At 34.0% G+C, this 19,181-nt stretch overlaps 1 protein-coding gene across 5 annotated transcripts in view; it reads right to left on the bottom strand.

Moving 5' to 3' along the window:
* The window catches only part of ERC2 (ELKS/RAB6-interacting/CAST family member 2), a 585,639-nt gene that overhangs the window by 106,178 nt on the left and 460,280 nt on the right, over window positions 1-19,181 (bottom strand). For all 5 annotated transcript variants that reach the window (XM_074914417.1, XM_074914419.1, XM_074914418.1 and 2 more), the window contains one exon: window positions 13,571-13,636. In XM_074914417.1, the coding sequence (XP_074770518.1) occupies window positions 13,610-13,636 (27 nt within the window). In that variant the 3' untranslated portion in view covers window positions 13,571-13,609. The remainder of the gene's footprint in view (window positions 1-13,570; window positions 13,637-19,181) is intronic.

Below are 19,181 nucleotides of genomic sequence, written 5' to 3'. Positions count from 1 at the left end.
GGCCGTAACATGTTTTTTGAATGACATGTCTAAGTTTCAACAGCAGCTTCCAGGAAACATTTACATTTGAAATATCCCTACTTTGACCTCTTTTTCCCCAGTTTGCTTGCTGGCAGATAGGAGTACATGACAAATGAACCTAATTTAAGTGGGCTGAATGCCAGATTGCCTGTTAAAAAAGAGCACCTGATTGTACATTAGGTGAGAGGTCAGTGACACTGAACACCAGCAGGTGTAATAACAACCGCAGGCTTTTTGTAAAGGAAATGCAAACAAGAATTCACCCTGAGGACATTAACAACAGTTCCTATCTGCTTAGGTACCAAGTGATTGGCAGTCAGGACTGCACATCAGGATACTTGGTGATGCTTTGTTAAGCTCTATCATGACAGGACTTTGAGCAGTATGTCACAAAAGACGGAGTCTTTAGCTAAAATCATAAAACAACACAAAACAACACAAAACTAGTCACTGAAGAAGAAAGCAGCTATTAAAAAAGCCTCAAAATACACAGAATAAATCGTTCTGCATCTCAGCACCTGTTTTCTCCTTGCTACAAAGCCTTTATTCATCTGCCATCATTTAAAAACACCAGTGTTGGAACTACCTGATCATTAATCTTTGAAACATTTGCCAAGAGAATATTAGGTTCTTGAAAACTCTGCACACTCTATCCACCATTTGTGGGAAAAATATAGAAAAACAATAAGTAAATAAGATTTTAAAACAGTATTATTTTGTCTTACTAAATTACATTAATTTGTCAGACACCTCTCCTGCAGATTTGGAGGTTTTATATTCCAACTACTGTTTTTGATCTAAGGAAAAGTGGCTGGTTGATAAACAATGCTTTTCTTATACAGAAGCTTGCTAAAATTGTATTATTAATATCAATATCAAAGCACACAATATATAGCAACCACAGTGCAGTTTTGTAGCAAAGACAATATCCAGTACAGCTATTGTAGATTTGGGGGCTTTATTTTCTAGAATAGCACATCCACACTTTACTTCTGGAATGTTAGCATCTCTTTTGGTTGATTTATTTACTTTATATTGGTTTAGAATCTGTCAATGCATCTTTGTCTGTTTCAAAAATTCAGTCATGATATTAAGAAGAATGTAGAGTTCTTGGGTAACAGGATAAATAGTTAATTATTGCTAGCAGGATCCTAGCAAAACCGATACGTGTGATATGTATACCTACATTGGATCTCATGTAATAAAATTATGAGAAAAAGTAGTTTGCTTAGTAATTACCTTACTGCTCTCCATTTTCTGAAATACATTGTTCTGCATGATGATATGTGGTAGATCCTGCTTGGTGAGAGAGATGGCTTGATTATCTTTCAGATAAAAATATTTGTGCTACAATGAACTTTGAACAGAATTTTTCTTAGGATTATATTATATCAGACATCCCAAGCGAGGCTATTTATTAAAAAGACACTCACTGCTTAGATTTTTCTATCATACTAGTAACAAAATACAGCAGACGTGTTTTATATTTAGCTTTTGGTCATTATATTCTGATTTGTACAGGAAAGCAATTAATAATAATGAAAATTAGAACAGCATAGCTGACATACTCTCCCTTTTAAAAGTTCTTGTGTGAAATTTTGTCCTCAAAGAAGTCAATGGGACAAGAGTTTACTGACAGTGTGTTGCTGCACTGTAAATTTTCCAGGACAGTGGTGGCTTCACATGCTATGTCCTTCATCTTCAACAAACATGTATTTGGCATGTAATAAATAAAATTACATGAAACCATGACAAAATAAAGATTTCTAAACCTAGCATTATACTTCTAGAAACAAAGTGAAACACCCACTGTCATTACTTTTGAAGTAAAACCTGTCTGTGGCTTACAGATCTTCCAGCTGGTCAAGTCTGTTTCTGAACAGCTTTTATGTATAAAAACATGCACAACCACACCCTACACTACTGTTTCACCATACTCAAAATTTATAGTGCAGTTGACTATTAAAGAATTTTTCCAAATACAGAAAGCATACACATCTGAAAAATATGCATCAATTTACTTATGGAAAGAGCTTGTTTACTGAAAATAAAAATGCAGTTTTGTAAGGTGCTTAGTAATTCTTCCTTTAGAGAATTTCATATTCTAAGACAATTTAGTAGCAATTTACATGTATCAGGCCACATAAATTCAAGAATCTGAATACACAAAGACAGCATTTGAAATATTTCTAATGTCAGTTTATTAACTGGTTTGTTTTATGGGTGCGAAGCCGATATTAATTCTGTCCAATCAGCTCATTTAGGGGAGCATGTACTTATGTGTTAATCACCTGCTGGGTGGTGGTGAGGAATCTATCCTTTGATCAAAGGGAGACGTACTGGTTTTACTTTACATCCTGTCTCTCTAGCTCTCAACTGGCCCATAGCTGGAGGGATTCATTTCAGGATTTTTCTTTATTCCAAGTATTCTGTTACTTGCTGCATACCACCACCCAAGACATCAGGGCTAAAACTAAACACGCTTTGTGGTACAATCATGACAGACTTCAAACTGGAAACAATATTTAAGTTAAACCTGTAAGATCAAATTTGCTGAAATCCTGCAACACATGCAGCTTTTGAACACTACAACATCAGATCTAAGTTTGACAGGCAGAATCAAGGAGAGAATCAGTACATTTAAACCTATCAATCCTCAAGGAAAAACAGAGAACATTGGTAAAAGTACAGTTGACAGTATTTACGGTGTCTTGGTGCTAACAGCAGCTAAATACATCTAGAGAGCTCATGTTTTTTCTCTGTAGAGTATATTTTTTCCTTTAACTAAGGCAGAGTTCTCAGCTTGTCTTAAAATACATTCTTAGAAGCTACACTGCTTTCACGAGGGAAAGGGTATTTTTCTTTTGATTCTTATATTGAAAGACCATTTCCAGATAAAACTGTCTTTAAGCAGTAAGACTGTATCTGTGGAGGATTCATATACAACTTCAGTAGTTGTCATAGTAAGACCTCTCTTCCCTGCAAAACCAAAAGAGAAGGTACCCTAAGGCACCGCAATATTTGAACAAGTAGTCTTCATTAGAGAACTTATCAAACAAGTAAAAGAGATGTGACTGAAAAAAAGCATTAGCTCTCTGAGAATGAGCCCTCCTCTCTCCTGCCATCAGTTGCAGGCTTTTTTTGGTTGACAGGTTCAATTCTAAAACTATTACTACTAGCAGATATTTTTTGCACATTTATCATTTTTCTTAAAATGAATGAAAATTCAAGTTCTATGAATTACACACTGAAAATACATTACAAGCCCTAAGGTAAACGGATTTGCCACACTGCAATTGTAAAATAGTTAATTTCAATTATAAACAGTTAACAATAAGAGAGCTTCTTATTAAAATTTCTGCTGCTGACTTAAGAAATTAGGCAAATTTACAAATGAAGAAAAAGATCTCCTAGAAGATGAATGACCACAATTGTGTAAAAGATTGAATAAAAGCTGAATCTGGTTTAGTAAAAAAATCTGGGAAAAAAACCAGCAAAGATATTTCAAGCAGTTTTACAAGTTTTTAAAAGGATGACCTACCATTCATAAATATTTTACAAATGAGTGCTGCAGGATCTGTGTAAATTTCTCAACAATTTTTTCAGCCTCAGACAGACTATGAGTGAGGATAAATTAAATAGGGTGGATAAGGAGTTATGTTTTCATTAAATCTAACCACAGATTTAAATCATAACTACAGCATATAGTAAGGCAGAGAAGAAAATTTAGAGAATCGGTAAAAAATTCTTTCAGTAGCATGACATTGGAGGCAAGCCCAACACTGGATCAGGAACAATTATAAAAATGTTTTGCAAAAGGAGTAAAGTGTCTCACCTTTATCCTTTTTTTCCCCCACAATTAATGCAGCTAGAATATAATACTCAATTACATTAAAAAAATGTTAAGGCAATCTCAGAGGACTTTCAATCCGAAAGTCTTGAACACAACTTAATTCAATCAAAATGTTAGGATCTGTTATTACTTACACAGGTATAAATTCCTATAGGGGTACAGAAGCAATGTGATTCAGACCTAAAGCCTCTAACTGCCATAATCAACATCATTCTAGCTAACAGAATTTCTGAACCATTAAAAACTTACCTCAGTGTTTACATTTGACCCTATCCATATTCTTAGAACCAAACTGAATCCTCATGAAAAGCTCACATGCAGGAGCCAGGTCAACAGATGTAAAACACTACACAAAGAATGTGCCAGTACTGTGCTGCTTTGATGGCTCCAACAAATAAAGATTTAGGCTTCAGCCACATTAGGGAACAGTAGTAATTTGTAAACACTTATAGGTGGACTTTAAGATCTGCTATAAAGAGCAAAGCTCTCAGCTTTGTTTGAGATTTATCACCCAATGTATTTCAAGGTCCTAGAATCATGTGTGACAAAATTAGTCATATTATTAATATTATTGGCTCAGCAAAGACTTATTGAAAGATCTATCAAAAAAACCCAACCAAAAAACAGTTTGGAGAACTGGCTTTCCTAGAATTTAACACTGATTTACTATCCAAAATTATAGCTTCTATATAAAACAGAAATTATCATTTATTACTGATCTCCATGCTTGCATCTGGTAAAAATATGTCTATCTGCAAAACTAACAAAGAGGTTCTGATTCTGATTAGTTAAACAAGAAAACTGCACTGCTTTAATTTAAATTATTTTAATAACCTGATTACCTAAATTGGTGCAAGTGCCTTTGAAGATGATCTCAGTGAGGGTCTTTTTGTTTTTAACTTGTGGACATAATTCTCTTCCAGACTCAGCTTTTCCACTTGAAGATGTAACTGGCACTAGCTGTTCTTCCCTAACCATCAGCTGTATGTTACCACACAGTTTCTAACAGAGAATCAGAAATGTCAGAGTGCTCTCTACACCACAATAAACAGGCTTGTCTGATGAATGGGTATTCATCACTATTTAAACTAACCTGGCTCAGTTTGCTTGAAGTTGATATGGGATTGATGGGAGTGATTTCTTCTGTTGATAGATCTGGGAAGGGTAACAATCTTTAGCAGAAAAATAGTAATAAGCACATAAGGGTGGGTGGTAATAACGTCATCAGCTGGCACAGCTGTTTGTAGAGTGCTCTTCCCATGGCCTAAGGCTGTGGACAGATACCCTCATCTACATCCAGATATGCTGTTGAAAGAGATTCCAGCTGCTTGTCCCTCTCCCTTCTAAGACTATTACTTCAAATCTTCCAGTAAAGCTGCTCATTTTAGTCAAAAAGATCTGGTTTAAAATAAAACTATTGCATGAACTGTTCAGCTAGCTTGGCTCACTTTGGTAGAGCTCAGAGCCAGGCTAAAGAGGAGCTCATGATCCGGCCAGTCAGATGATCTGAAAGGCTCCAGGAGGGAACCAGTGAAATCATCACTGCTCTTCTGGAAAACAGACCTGCAAACATTTTCACTGGTGAGCTGTCTATAAATCAAAGATCAAAACTGAAGCAAAATAAAGCAGCAAAGCTCTGCCTTTTGTGATATGCAGGGATATTCCATCACAACTAAAGCTGCACTTTGCCTAGTGGTCTCTGAAATGGGTAGCACAACAGGTATTTTTGAGCAAATGAGATTACTGATGCCAAAATGGGTGCCTAATTAGAGTGGGACAGTATAGAAAAATGAGGAATATAAATAGCCATTTCTTAACTACTTGAAATCATTACATTAATATTTGCTAGAGCACAAGTATACAAATAACAATGTTGTCAAAGCAATGTTCCCAAGATGCTTGGGATTAAATCACATGAATAAATATTTTTCCTAGATTTCTGTATGCACACTTATTTGTATAAGTGTTTGTATTGTACTGTATGTACAAAACTCTGTTATAGGAATTATTCACAAATTATCAGATTGAAGGCTACAAACACAAGACAATCCCATCCTGCTCAGTGCCTGCCCCAGAAAAAGGGAATGGCTGTGCAAGCAGTATACACCTGCTGAAACAGCCAAATGCCTTTTTAATTTGTTTCTTTGCATCTACGCCTCACTCAGCTCAGCTGGAGCTCCAGCCACCACACCCAGATGAAGTGCTTCAATTATTGCATGTGTGTGATCTGAAAATCTGCATTAGAAACCACTGCCAGAATAACATGAAGCGTAAGAGACAGGGATGTGTCTCAAAACTGGCTCCAGGCCTTGTGGCTGGTAGGACTGGATATCTATGATAGCAGTCATCACCTATCAAAGCTTTTCCTACAGGAAATCAAGAGACATATGCAGTATCAACTGGTATTTCATTAAGTAGGTCAGCACAGGGAGGTTTTCTTTCTTTCTTTTCTTTTCTTTGTTTTCTTTTTTTAAAAAAGCAGCATTATAGCATTGTAGCTAACAAAATAAATATGTTTATTTTATATTAAAAAGAGATACTAATTAATTTAGTAGGTATTATTTTCTGTACTTTACTGAATATTTTCTCTTGTATTTTTCATAAACTTCCCAGAGCAACTTATATAAATCTCATTCAAAATTGACTGTTTTTTTCATATTTTTGTATTCAGCTTTAAAATCTTACATTCAAATGTTTAGGTCATATGAGCTTTGATTAGGTCTTCAAGTCAGGTGATACTTCTGCTTCCAAACAAACCAAGACCTACCAATGGTCTTGAATTGCTGTGCTGCCAGTCCCATATTCATATACTCTACTATTCAGACAACTGCTTGAAACTCTTTTCAAGACAAATAATAATAATTTCACATGTTCACATGAACATTTGTAGAAGTGCAATTCATCACTGAATTTGTCTCTTTAAAGCAGATTTTCGCTACTTAGGTTGCTCAGCTTCAGTTATTAAACTGTATCTAAATTATGTGATTACTTCTTTTGGCATGAAGTCAGTGATTATCTACTACTCCTGTTTTCAGCAACTATAACATTTTGAAACAAAGTTTATCTGTGAAAATCCATAGTGCCTTTTCTCGCTTTCTACCGTGTTAAAAATTGCTCTAGTATGGTATTTGTTTTTACTATGGAAGATGATACAAGAGCACAGCTGATGATTGTAGGTCCTGTGATTTTTGTCTTTAGGCTGACTACATCAATAGCTTTGAAGTTCAGTTCATCAGCTACATTTTCAGATTGTTTGCACACCTCCCGCACCTGCAGTGAAGAAGCTGAGGCCAAAGTTCAGGCAGAATGGCCTGACTCACACAGCTAAAATACCAGTGACAGAAAAAAACCCCTATTGGATTTATATAATAAAGTTCTATAGCTAGACATGAGGGTGATTTGGTGTCTCATAAATACCAAGGATAAGATAAGGTAGGATAAATGCCTGTCAGATTAAAGTAAAAGACATGCAGTTTGTAGAAGTCTTTTTGAGAATACATATATGTATATGCACAGATGTTTTTCTACTAAGACAATGAACAAATAAAAAGACAGAAACTGATCTGAATGAAATAAATAACAAAACTTTCACTGACTTGAGTGGACCCAGGGTTTCAACTTCTGACCTTAACTCTAATGTATTTGGCTGTAGCAATGCTGTAATGGAAAGTTAAAGTATTTTTTTTAAAATAACAGTGCTGATGATCTTTACTAATCTCATATTCCATAGGAAACACAGAAAAAGTTTCACATTTGTCAAGCGATTCATGTATTTCCAGTGTATAATCAGTAAAAAATAAGCAAATACATACAGCAAAATAAATTCCTATGTACTTTTAATGAAAACCCTCTGTCTTCAGTGGTGAGCAATCAATACCCAAAACTACTAGCAGTAGCAATGACATCGACAAGAAAAAAGAAAGCTAATTTTTCAAGTAATATAGAATTTACCAATTAAATTAAAACCTATAAATGTCTTCTATTATGAATAAAAGTATTTTAACAGGAATGAAGACTAGTCACAAATCTGTCCATAGTCTGCAAAACAAACATTCCTAGGGAGGTTCCTCCTTTTGTTTAGTAAAAACCAAGTTGCAGTAAAACAACAATCATGTCTAAAAATTCACAAATCCAAAATGCCCTTGGGCTCCAGTCAATGTAGCAACACCCACTTAGCTTATTAAGCATAGAGCTAGTATTCATACACTCTATGAGAAAATTAAAATTAACACTGCAGTCATGCTCCTTATTTTTCCATTGCTTTGCATGCTACTGAGACTCATTTCAAAGTTAACATGATTTTTCCAAAACAGGCTAAACAGAATATCCCAAATGTAAAGAAAAATATTTACAGAAATCTTGACTTGAAATAATGAAAACAAAAAGCAGAACAATAGCTAATAGTTAATGTCTTTAAACATATCCTTATATAGTAACATGACCAAATTTTGCTATGCTTTATACTGCTATTAGTAAGGACATCTTGAAAGAGAACTGTTCACCACATCTCAACAAAGACAAAGCTAGGCACCACATTTGTTTTAAAACAGCCTCTTCTTCTCCTCCCTGAAAACATACAAAAGACATCCAATAGTTAGAAGTGAACAGTGAATATTTGCCTGAGCAATAATTAAGCAGTTTTATTCTGTTGCCCATTCTGTAGAGAAATGCTGCTTTGAAGGTTTTTTTTTTTTATCAAAGGACACTGACGTCTCCTGAAGAATGCCTCCACAGTACCCCTAAGGCAAAATTTAAAATTACAGACTTTAAGTTCTGCTCTTAAAACCAAATTTAGCAGACTAGCTTTATGATTCTAGTTTCAAAAACACTAGACGTAATTTGATGCTAGGCACAAGCTTCAGCCCCTCTTTGTCTCAGGTGTGAAGGTAACCCTGCTCTAAGGATATAACAGACAATAAACTTGTCCAAACACTCCTAAACATCATCTTTCAAAACATCTAATTTACTTCACATCTGACAAAGAACAAAGTCTACAGCACTGTACAAACAGAATACTCTACAAACAGGTTTTGTGTTGATTTCTCTTACAGACACGCATGGACAACTTGTGGCAAAGTCCTAACTGTTTTTCCAGTGTCTGCTGCACTTCAGTGGTAGGAACTGGAAAGAAAAAAACAAGCGCTTGTGTTCTACCTGCACACCTCAACTGTGTCACGAATCATACTTTCTGAGTCACATGGCTTCAGTTATCCATGACAGACTTCTATACAGGCTTAATTCTTAAAACTTATCATCACCTCCTGATTTTCGGGATTTTTTTTCCCTTTATAAGGGTGAGGAGAGGGGAAGAGATCCCGTTTCTAAACAAGTCCCAACCAGTGCAGCTACATGTGCTACCAAATTTGCCGGCCAGTGAGATTTCCCTGAACACTTTGTTCCTTAAGGAGTAACTAGCTGTCTATAACCTTACAACATATTCTCATCCTGCCACTCTACATTTCCACCATCATTTCATGTCACTCGTGCAGTAATTAAGTACTGAAGTTGTAAAGTTTAAAAGGACTTCACTGATTTTTAACTTACTACTTTTAAAACACAATTAGAATACTAGTCTGCACTATCCTTACTTAGGCAGAGTACTACCTCATGGCCTCAGGAACACTTTTGATTGCATAAAACTATCTGCACGGTACGTAAAACAATATTAGTAAAACTGATTTATTCATAATCAGGATTAAATTAGACCTGAAAGAAGACAAGTTCAGATGCCAAACATTTTGGTATCACAGTGGCTTTTTGTTTTGTAGAAAAAAAAACTCTTAAAGAGAAATCAACTCCAATTCAAAAGCATATAATTTATTTTACACTACTGTAACAAAAATTAAATTAAGATTTCCATAGTTTCTTGATAGTTTTCAAAATCATTGTACACTTTGTACGTAAGTTTTTTTAAACTAAAACAAATGTGTCTTTGAGATTCTAAAAGGACAATAATATGCTTTGGTTCATAAACAAATGTGTGTGTTGCAATGGAACTGCTGCATCCATCATTTGTATAATTTAAACTGTATAACTAAAAATGATGTCAAATTTACAAACTATAAAAAAGGTGAAGGATTTTTTTCTAGAAATCCGCATTCTTGCCATTCAAATACTTGTAAAATTAAATTGCTGGTAAAATTATATTTTCTGCTTCAACATAAAATATATTCCTCATGTTCATTCTCGTTGGGTCTCTTGGTTTTCTCATGTTCACAATTAGATTTTGATAGAAATCTGAAGTAAAAAAACAAATACAGAGGAGCTTTTCTAAAGAAGATATACACCCAATTTAATTGTATTAAGTCTGTGTTTAAATATATAATCAGCTGACTGAGAGATTTGATTTCCCCCAGCCATTCTACTTATGAAAATCAGAGGAAGAATGGTAAAAACATGTCTAACCCCGTGAATTAAGGGCTGTTTTAAGGGTCCTTATATTATGAAGAGTGCAATCAGCTCCTTCCTACATAGAGATGAAATCTCCATCTCATCCCCGTTCCATTTATCTAGTTTTTAGATCTGTTTCAACAGGCTGCTGAAAGTTCACCAGTTCGACCACTCATCCTCTCTACCACCATCATGCAAAAAGAGTCAACCCATCCTGCTGAATCCTGCAGCCACAGTGCAATGAAGATAACTGGAGTGAACTGTGCACCCATCATTCCTGGTGGTGAACAGCTGTTCAGGGAGTTTTATCACCTTGCTTTGGTAAGAACAGTATCCAGACTCCTCTTATATGCACTGTCAAAAACACAGGGCAGAGCACTCTGTAGTGAAGAGTTTATGCCTAGAGCTTTAAAACTCTGCACAGTAATGGATTTATTGTAATGACCTACTGGGATATTCTACTCATGTTAACAATGTCAGTTTTAAATAGTAATGCAACATTCAAGACAATTCATTTCACCCTCATTTCTAATCATTTAAACTATTAAACTCACTTAGCCTTAAGCCATATGCATCCAAGTCAAATCTTGTGGGTCTTATTTAAATAGCAATAGAAATGATTAAAATGTTGCAAAACTAAATCGCAGGCACTATTCCTTTCAATCCATAAGTACAGAATCATAAAGTGGATGCTAAAAGGAATATCATACAACAAGTTAGAATAACAGAACTAATTATAATGTCCAGACTTTTTAAAAAAGCAAACAAATGTATAAAAAAAGTATTTTACAAAGATGGTGTCAGATAAAGATAAAAAGATACAACTCTATTAACCTTGCATTGATTGTAAGTAAAAACAGGAAATAATCCATTTATCCAAAATGTTAATTTCCTTAACAAATCCAGGGATTTGGTCTATGTGGCAGAATGTACCACAGTGTTACCTTAGAATCAAATAATTTTTAACTGCTGCACTGCTCAGACTTCAGAAAATAGGAATAAAGACCTCAGAAGTAGTTTATGTTGTAACTTCTACTCCTCAAGAATAGTTCTGAGAACTAAGACCAGTTTTCCTCTGGTTTAAAGAGCTAAGTAGTTCAGTTCGACCTGAGCAACCCCCACTGCTGAGCTAGATGGGTGGAGACTGCGAACTCCTGTGCTCAATCAGCCAAATCAAGCCGTTAGCTCTCCAGTCTGTGCACAATAGAAAAAAATATCTATTATTTTTTCAAAGCATATCTTTTGAAAGCATCTCTTTTGTGAGATATACTTACAGCTCGTAACAATGAATGTGAGGAAATTTAATATTACTACATGTATTTTCATAAGCTTTATAGGTCTGGGACCTAAACTATTATTTTCCCCTAAGGAAGGAGATCTATGACATGAATTTTCACCTTACGATAGCCATTCCACTAGACTCATGGCCATTTTTCCTACAAGGACAGGTCTATTCATGAGTTCAGTCTGGAGGACAGACTATGCCTGCTACCAGCTATTTTTTATACTACATTTGCAGTGCTCCCCCACTTGAAAAGAAACAGCAAACAAGTTATTTGTCAAGGATCTGGTACATAACGATACCAGATAAATTATGCTGGCATTTGAACAAAAGAGTCAGAGAAGAATGTCTGTTTTCAAATTGGAAATATATATGGGCCTGGAAAATAAACAAAGACCTGCTCTCCACACCCAAACCAGAAGAATGATGCTAACAAACAGCTGAAAATTACATTACTTTTAAATAACATCATAAACGGCTATTAAAATATCATGCAGCTGCAGTTAACAGAACTTGCTAATTACTTAAAACACAGCACTAAGAAAATCCATAAACCTTTTTTTACATTTTTATGTGAAAAAGAACAATTCCAGATTCTTTTTAAGGCTGCTTATTTTCACAAAAGAAGAAAGTATAGCTAAAAAAATTTAGAATATGAGTCACATCCTTTCCTACTGTTACCACATGTGTGTCCATAAACAAGGAGGTTACCTACACGTACAACCTGTACAAGCATGACATTTAAAGCTGAATCAGAAAGCATAAAACCAAAAAGTTTATAATTATACTCTGATAAACCAAGGTTGCTTTCTTTTAAATGATAATGGTATCACAGTGCCCATTATTTTATTTTACAATTGTTGAATCTTAAAATTCTCTGCGATAGAAAGCTTCAAGAGTTTGTTTGGGGTTTTTTTTTAAACAAAATGCAAATTATTCATTATAGACAGCACCAATTTTGCATCTCACAGCTATTCTAAAAATAGTAAGTATAAAAGAACAAAAAATATTTGGAGATTTTATTCCTGTCAGATAGAATGACCAACTTGTAACGTGGTTTATAACACTACTGGAAACAAAACAAATCATACAGTCTTTGACTTGGGGTGACAGAGGCCAAAGTAATATAAAGTATAGCAGCTTTAATAACACATTAATCTTTACTTATGTGAGTAGATTTAGCTCCTCTGAACAGTCCCATTGTAAATAGAATTGTTCCAGTAAGAAGTAGTTACATGAGCAACGTGGTCTATGAGTGAAACACCAGGCCCATGATTTTAGCAATATTGAGACCACAGTGATCACAAGCTACAAATTACCTACAGCTTCGAAGGCAACCACCAAAGAAGTGGATATGCATTGATCAATAACACAGTGACAATATAGTTATTTACTCATAACTGAAAGAGACTTAAACAAAATAAACTGCACTTTGTACTCTTAAATATCACAACCAAAGTATTGTATGGATGTTAGTCCATCAGATTATTTCAGGCAAAGAGCATGTATTGCATAGACAGATTATACTTCCCTTATTAAGCATCTACTGCTTATTTTAAAATTTCACCAAAACATTTTAGCTTAATAGGTTGTCTCATTTTTTCAATGCACATTATAAATTATACTCCAGTAAAATTGTATGCTTTATCTATGGCAAACTTTCTTAAGTATCAAACTTTCACACTCATTCTCCAAAAATATTACAGTTTCTTAAAGCAATTTTCAAAATAATATAGCAGGTTAATATTACCTTAGAGAAATTCTTATCTACTGAAAAAAGGAAATTGTTTAGACAGATACAGACAGATCCAAATACACTACTTCTAAAGTTTTGTACCTACCTACACCTTTAGCCACAACAGGCTGTGAAAAAAATTAGACATATTTTCTAGTTGTTCATTGCATATGAGATGACATTTTTACAAGGTTTACAAACACACTTGTCAAGATACACACAGCTCCATGCAGTTTAAAAATAAAAGATAGATTGCAACTTGAAAGAGATAGAAAAGAGAGTTTCTCACCCCTCAAAACAAAACTGGAACTTTGGTTTATAGGAACGGCTAAGCCCATATACCCTCCTCGTCATCCTGTGTGCCAGAGATTAGGAGTTGCACAGAGAAGATGTTAGCATTGGAATGAAAGAAGAAAAAGTTAGTTACTTTGGTGCAAATATAATACAGTTCTTGGCTGTTAAAAACATGATTTTTTTTTTAGACATAAGCTAGCAAAACCAACTAGAACAAGTTTGTGTTATATAGGCAAGAATCTGCATCTATAGCAACCAAAAAAACAAGAACAGTGATGTAAACATTTTTCCCACCCAGTTAAAACAGTGTGTAGGAAGTAGATTATAAGATTAAATATTAAAAGATTATCTATTTTTTAATTGCACACAAATCAAACCAACACTGACAGCAGAAAAATATCAAACCTTGTAAGTATGCAAAGTAATTGCTATAATCAAATTGTCTTAGATTGTTAGGTTAAAAGATACAAAACTGTTGAAGAATAAAAAAAAATCTATCATTAGTGAAGTACACTTTTCTAACATGCTAGCAAATCTATCTTTTAAGCAGTCCTTAAACACTGCAAATCATTGAATGCTATTAGTTTATCTCCTTTTTTCCATTTTTTAACCATTACGATTATTTATTTAGAGTTTTAATGATAGATGACATTAACAGCAAATACAAAAAAATCATAACCATTTCAAGAATTTGTTTGTAAAAGAAATTACTGTAGATGCGCTGAAAGCAGAAGGTCTTTCTTTACGTTTATTATAAACCCGAAGTTAAAAAGAACAAAATAAAAACCATGAACTAAAGCAGGGGAGTGAAATGTTCTTTCCTGGATATGTTTAATGAAGTTTAGATTTTTTACAATGATTATTTACCTATACACACACAGATGTGTATGTGCATATCTATATAGTTCTACTGTGGCAAATTCTGATGGGATACTCAGCTCCTAGAACAAGAGGTGCACAACACAATCTTTTTCATTTAAATCAGCATTTCAAAATCAAATAAAATCTTATAATTTAAGATATTCTTAAAATTCACCCATTGATATTTTAGAAACGTAAAATATTACAGTCTATAGTTTCAGAACTTTGCAAGTTAGCTGGTGTAACATACTGCTGGCACTCAATTAAATCTAAAAACTAAATAAAATGAATGGTAATTAATTATGATTGAAACAGACAGGAATTTTAGCCTGAAAATATACACTGCCAGTATCACTACTGTTCCTAGTCCATTCTTGGAATAAAAAAGAGCTCCCAGATGTCAACCGTTATTAAAAACCAGATGTTAAGATAGATGTCTTGCATGTTGCTGAATTGAGTAAAGAAATCTGACAGTCCACTATAAACTTAGCTATCATTTAACACAGAAGAAATGCGGGTAAATTTTTTACAGTTAACTTGGAACATGTCTTAGTTATAAGGTCTGCACAACTACACTACAAAGCAAAGTCACAGTAAGGCCTGAATAGTCTTATTTCTTTTTGAAACAAAGGGATGAATTCTGTAAAACTTCCAATGAGCTGGGTTCACCTCACTGAAAATACAAGTCTGTCCCTCTGAATTCTACAGGAGCTACTTTTATTCAGGCCTGCTAATGCTAATTGAACTGACTTTGAAGTTGACAAGAGTTTTGCCAGAGTAAAGGTTGAAGAAAGACTGAAGGATTTCTTTTCCACTGAGTAGTTTGATCCTAATTTCGCTAACAGAACGCATTAGGTTAATCTTTGGTGATATCTTTAAAAACAGCAAAAATCAACAAAATGGGCAACTCAGTACATTTCCAAATGAATTCTAACTACAAACAGCTGGTTTGCTGTTTAGTGTATTGTAATTCTTCAAACAGGCAGACATTCATTTTTACTTCAATTACTTGCATGATCTCTTTTTGGCAGAATTCTAGAAGAGTTGAAAAATCAAATATTGTCTAATATTTTAAAAAAGTATTATGGGAAATTACTGACTATATAGTTTGACACTGATCCTGATATACAATAAGCAATAAATTAAAAGCTGGAACTCAGTTAATGTCAATCAATATCACTTTTTGGTGTACTTGTCCTGTCAAAATAACTTTCTATCTTTTTCAATTACATAGAGACTCTTTTTGATAAGGTAAGTGCTTTGAAATAACATGCTGAGATTTCTGGAAGGCATTTGATTATATGCCATGAGACACAGTGTCAGCAAAATTAACTCTACATAGAATCAATGTTGCTGGAGAAGGAAGGGGACCAGCAGGTATCTTTTCTCATCCCAAACGTTTTCTGTTTTCCCATGATCTGAAAGAAAAGTCTGACAAAGACTGCTTGGAAAAGTGAATGTATTTGGTATTAGCTGAATAAATGTTATCAGCTGCATACAGATATAACTGAAATCATGTATACATTGTCATCACTTGAAAACATACAGGGCAAACTTAGAAGACAGGGGACTGTATCTGAAATTGATGATATCAAAAAGGGCTACACAGACCATGGTGGACATGAACATGCGATACAGTGTTGAATTTACAAGGACAAATACAGGTGGAGAAATAAAAATCAAAGTTTGCTGTATCTTTATGCAGTAGCATAAAACCATTAATAAAATTACACATCTGGTAGTCATGTCATACTTTTGTGAATATTGGGATGACTGTAACCAGATCAGGAAACAGCTACAAAATTATTGAAAAATTAACTTGGCAGTGAGAAACAGAAGAGACTCAACATAACTGGTCACTCAGAAAATATTCAAAGATTTTTTCATCACTATTAACTAACATACAGAAAAGGAGACAGTTCTTTCGTCTAGCAGAAGAAAAGCTTGATAGAGATTTATAGGAAGTAATTGCACTGCAAATACGGTACATATTTTTCAATAGTGCATCGCTTCTGGATGACTTGAAGATTTTATATCAAGACTCTCTAAAAGATATGGCTAACTGTATTCAAAATAATTAAAGAAAAAATACTGATTTAATGAAAAAATTATTGGGTGGTCAGGTCCACTTCAGCACCTACAGTTAATAAAAATCATCTTCCATCTTTTTTCCTCACATCTGTTTTAGTGCGAATGTCTGTGCCATAATCTTATTCTGTACACAAAGAATTTATTATGTATTTTCCAATTTTAGTGATTAAGAAGTTCATAAAAAATTACTTAAACACAGTTGATCTATTTTGACAGACAACTGAATAGAAAAAACAAATCCTCACTGGATTTTAAATTTTTAATACTAAGAGCAACCTCAACACCACTCTCAACATAATGTCCTGTTTAAAAAAAGTGTATCTATACAGTTTTTTGACTAGAGTTATAACTATCCCAGAAAATCTGTTCATATCTCATTTTTAATTCCACACATTAATTATTTATAGAAGACAGATTTGTACTAGCCTAAGTAGAACTCTCCCACTTATCATTCCTATCAAAAAAGCCCAATGTTTCATAACATGCTTTATTATCTAATAAGTTATTTAGTTAATTATGTCATATATTGATGTTAGGTAATGCACTAGCCTAAAAATATTCTGCATTTAATGATAGTTGAGGATAGAAGTAAAATACCTACAAATATTGGAGAATGTCAACCCTCTTTTTGATTAAAAAAAAATAGAATTAAACCAAACCCCATAATTCCATTATATGTACTGTCACTTTTTAATTTAACAGAAGCCACAATGTGGCTTTAAGATGCAAGATCTTAAAGAATTATTAAAAGAACTCATTGATCACTTACTGTTCCCACTATGCATACAGATTGTTTTCAAGCCTGCACTACCTCCTTCTAGTGCATTGGATCAAAGTTATAAGACTCAGCTATTCTTGTCATTCTGCTGCCCGTTACAACTTGAGGAGTGGATATTTAATGGTGTAAATCCTAACTTAGTGTTATAGGCTTTACAGATTTTTTTCTGTATGGATAGGAAAAATCTAAAAGCACTGGATAAAAAGCATGTCAGAATCAGGATTGAAGTTTTCTTTGGTTTTATGAATAAACTATCTTATCAAGAAGCTAAGGTTTGGTACCTCAATGCAAACAGATAATGTAAGAGAGAATACAGAATTTTTTACTGATGTTCAGAGATATATTAAGTTCATTACCTATTTTTGCATTCTTGACATACGATGAAGCAAAATAAAAACTGCAGTTATGCCTTATCATTTATTAATATTGGATCAGAGGCTTCCAGAAGTATGCTTAGTCTTTCATATCAGTGTGTATCCTACAGAATCATTAATCTATGGCTCTTTCAAACAATAAACTATAATCAAGCAGGTTTTGATTAATGTTTGTGTACATTAACTGCTTTTTAAACTTGGATCTTTCATTGGTTTATGTGGTCAAGAATGACAAAAACTGCAAAGCAAAATCTCAATTACACCCAAGCAAAAAGGGAAAAAAACAAAATTCAAGAAACACCAATGGAACTGATAAATCAGCATACATGCTTAATTATTACAATATTATTATAAATTCAAAAATTTAAGATATTGAATGTTTTGTATTTTTAGGACTGACATCCAAGTCTCTAATTTGGACATATATTTAGGTACAGTACATTGGTATAATCTCAAGTATTATTAAAGCCTTTGTACATGGGCTATTTAAAGATTATTAATTCATTGACTTTATCTCATCCTTTTGCTAGTCCTTTCTTCTGTGCTGCTACTCATCATATTTGTTTAATATCTTAAAAAGAAATATCCAGTGTTACTAAATATGATTTACTCTTCTGATCCAATTGTCACAAAACCTGTCATTAATACCTCAAAATGGTTTTCAAATTAGCAAGATGAGGAATTTAAGGAGTAGTGCTTGGAAAACACTGCACACAGATGTAGAAAGCTTGTATGAAGATGTCTTCTGCTTTACTATTGAACTATATCTCAATACAAGTTTTGTAGGTACATTTCTCAGTCATCAATTCTTTAAGGTTCATCAGTTTCAGTAATAAATTTGAGACAGTGGCCCTCAGATAAAAGGGGATACATTACACAGCAGGTTAGAAACAAAGGATAACTTTAATCATGGTGCACATGATAAGTATATCTAAAAAATTTTAACAATTAGATGACAAATTAAAAGCCTATTTGTAACTGGTTTGCACATAGCATATTCTTGAGCACTGGTAAATATGAAATAGTTGCAAGAGGTTGTGTCTAGCAGTGTGTTGCAACAGCAACAGATCTACAGCCAATACAACTGGTACTGAGAAACAGCATCCGTACAATGCACCTATCTTGAGGCGGGGTATTCTGGATTAATTTTGCTCTGTCTGCAAGACTAAATTCCCTTTAGCAATTTCATTGTGTTGGGGGATCTTCTGGAATGCATCTTTCAGTTAAATTTAATCAAAAAGGAATTCAGTGTGCCCACTCCCACACGGCTTCTGGATATGATCCATAGTGGGAATGATCAAATTTGCACTCTTGATCAGAACTAAAACCCTAATGTAGATGCAATCAAAGACTGCAAAATTCTGCATTGCTATGAGGCCCACTGCTGTATAAAATGTGGTTACCTGAAGTGAAGAAAACGGTGAAACTGACCCAAAAAACAGACAGCAAATACCTCCATGAAGCTGAAGTACAGCACACGTCCCCTCACTTTTGTGGCATGC

Source organism: Athene noctua, chromosome 10 (genome assembly GCF_965140245.1).
Source record: "Athene noctua chromosome 10, bAthNoc1.hap1.1, whole genome shotgun sequence".
In the NCBI taxonomy this organism is placed as follows: Eukaryota; Metazoa; Chordata; class Aves; order Strigiformes; family Strigidae; genus Athene; species Athene noctua.
This window is presented reverse-complemented; position numbering and strand designations above follow the sequence as displayed.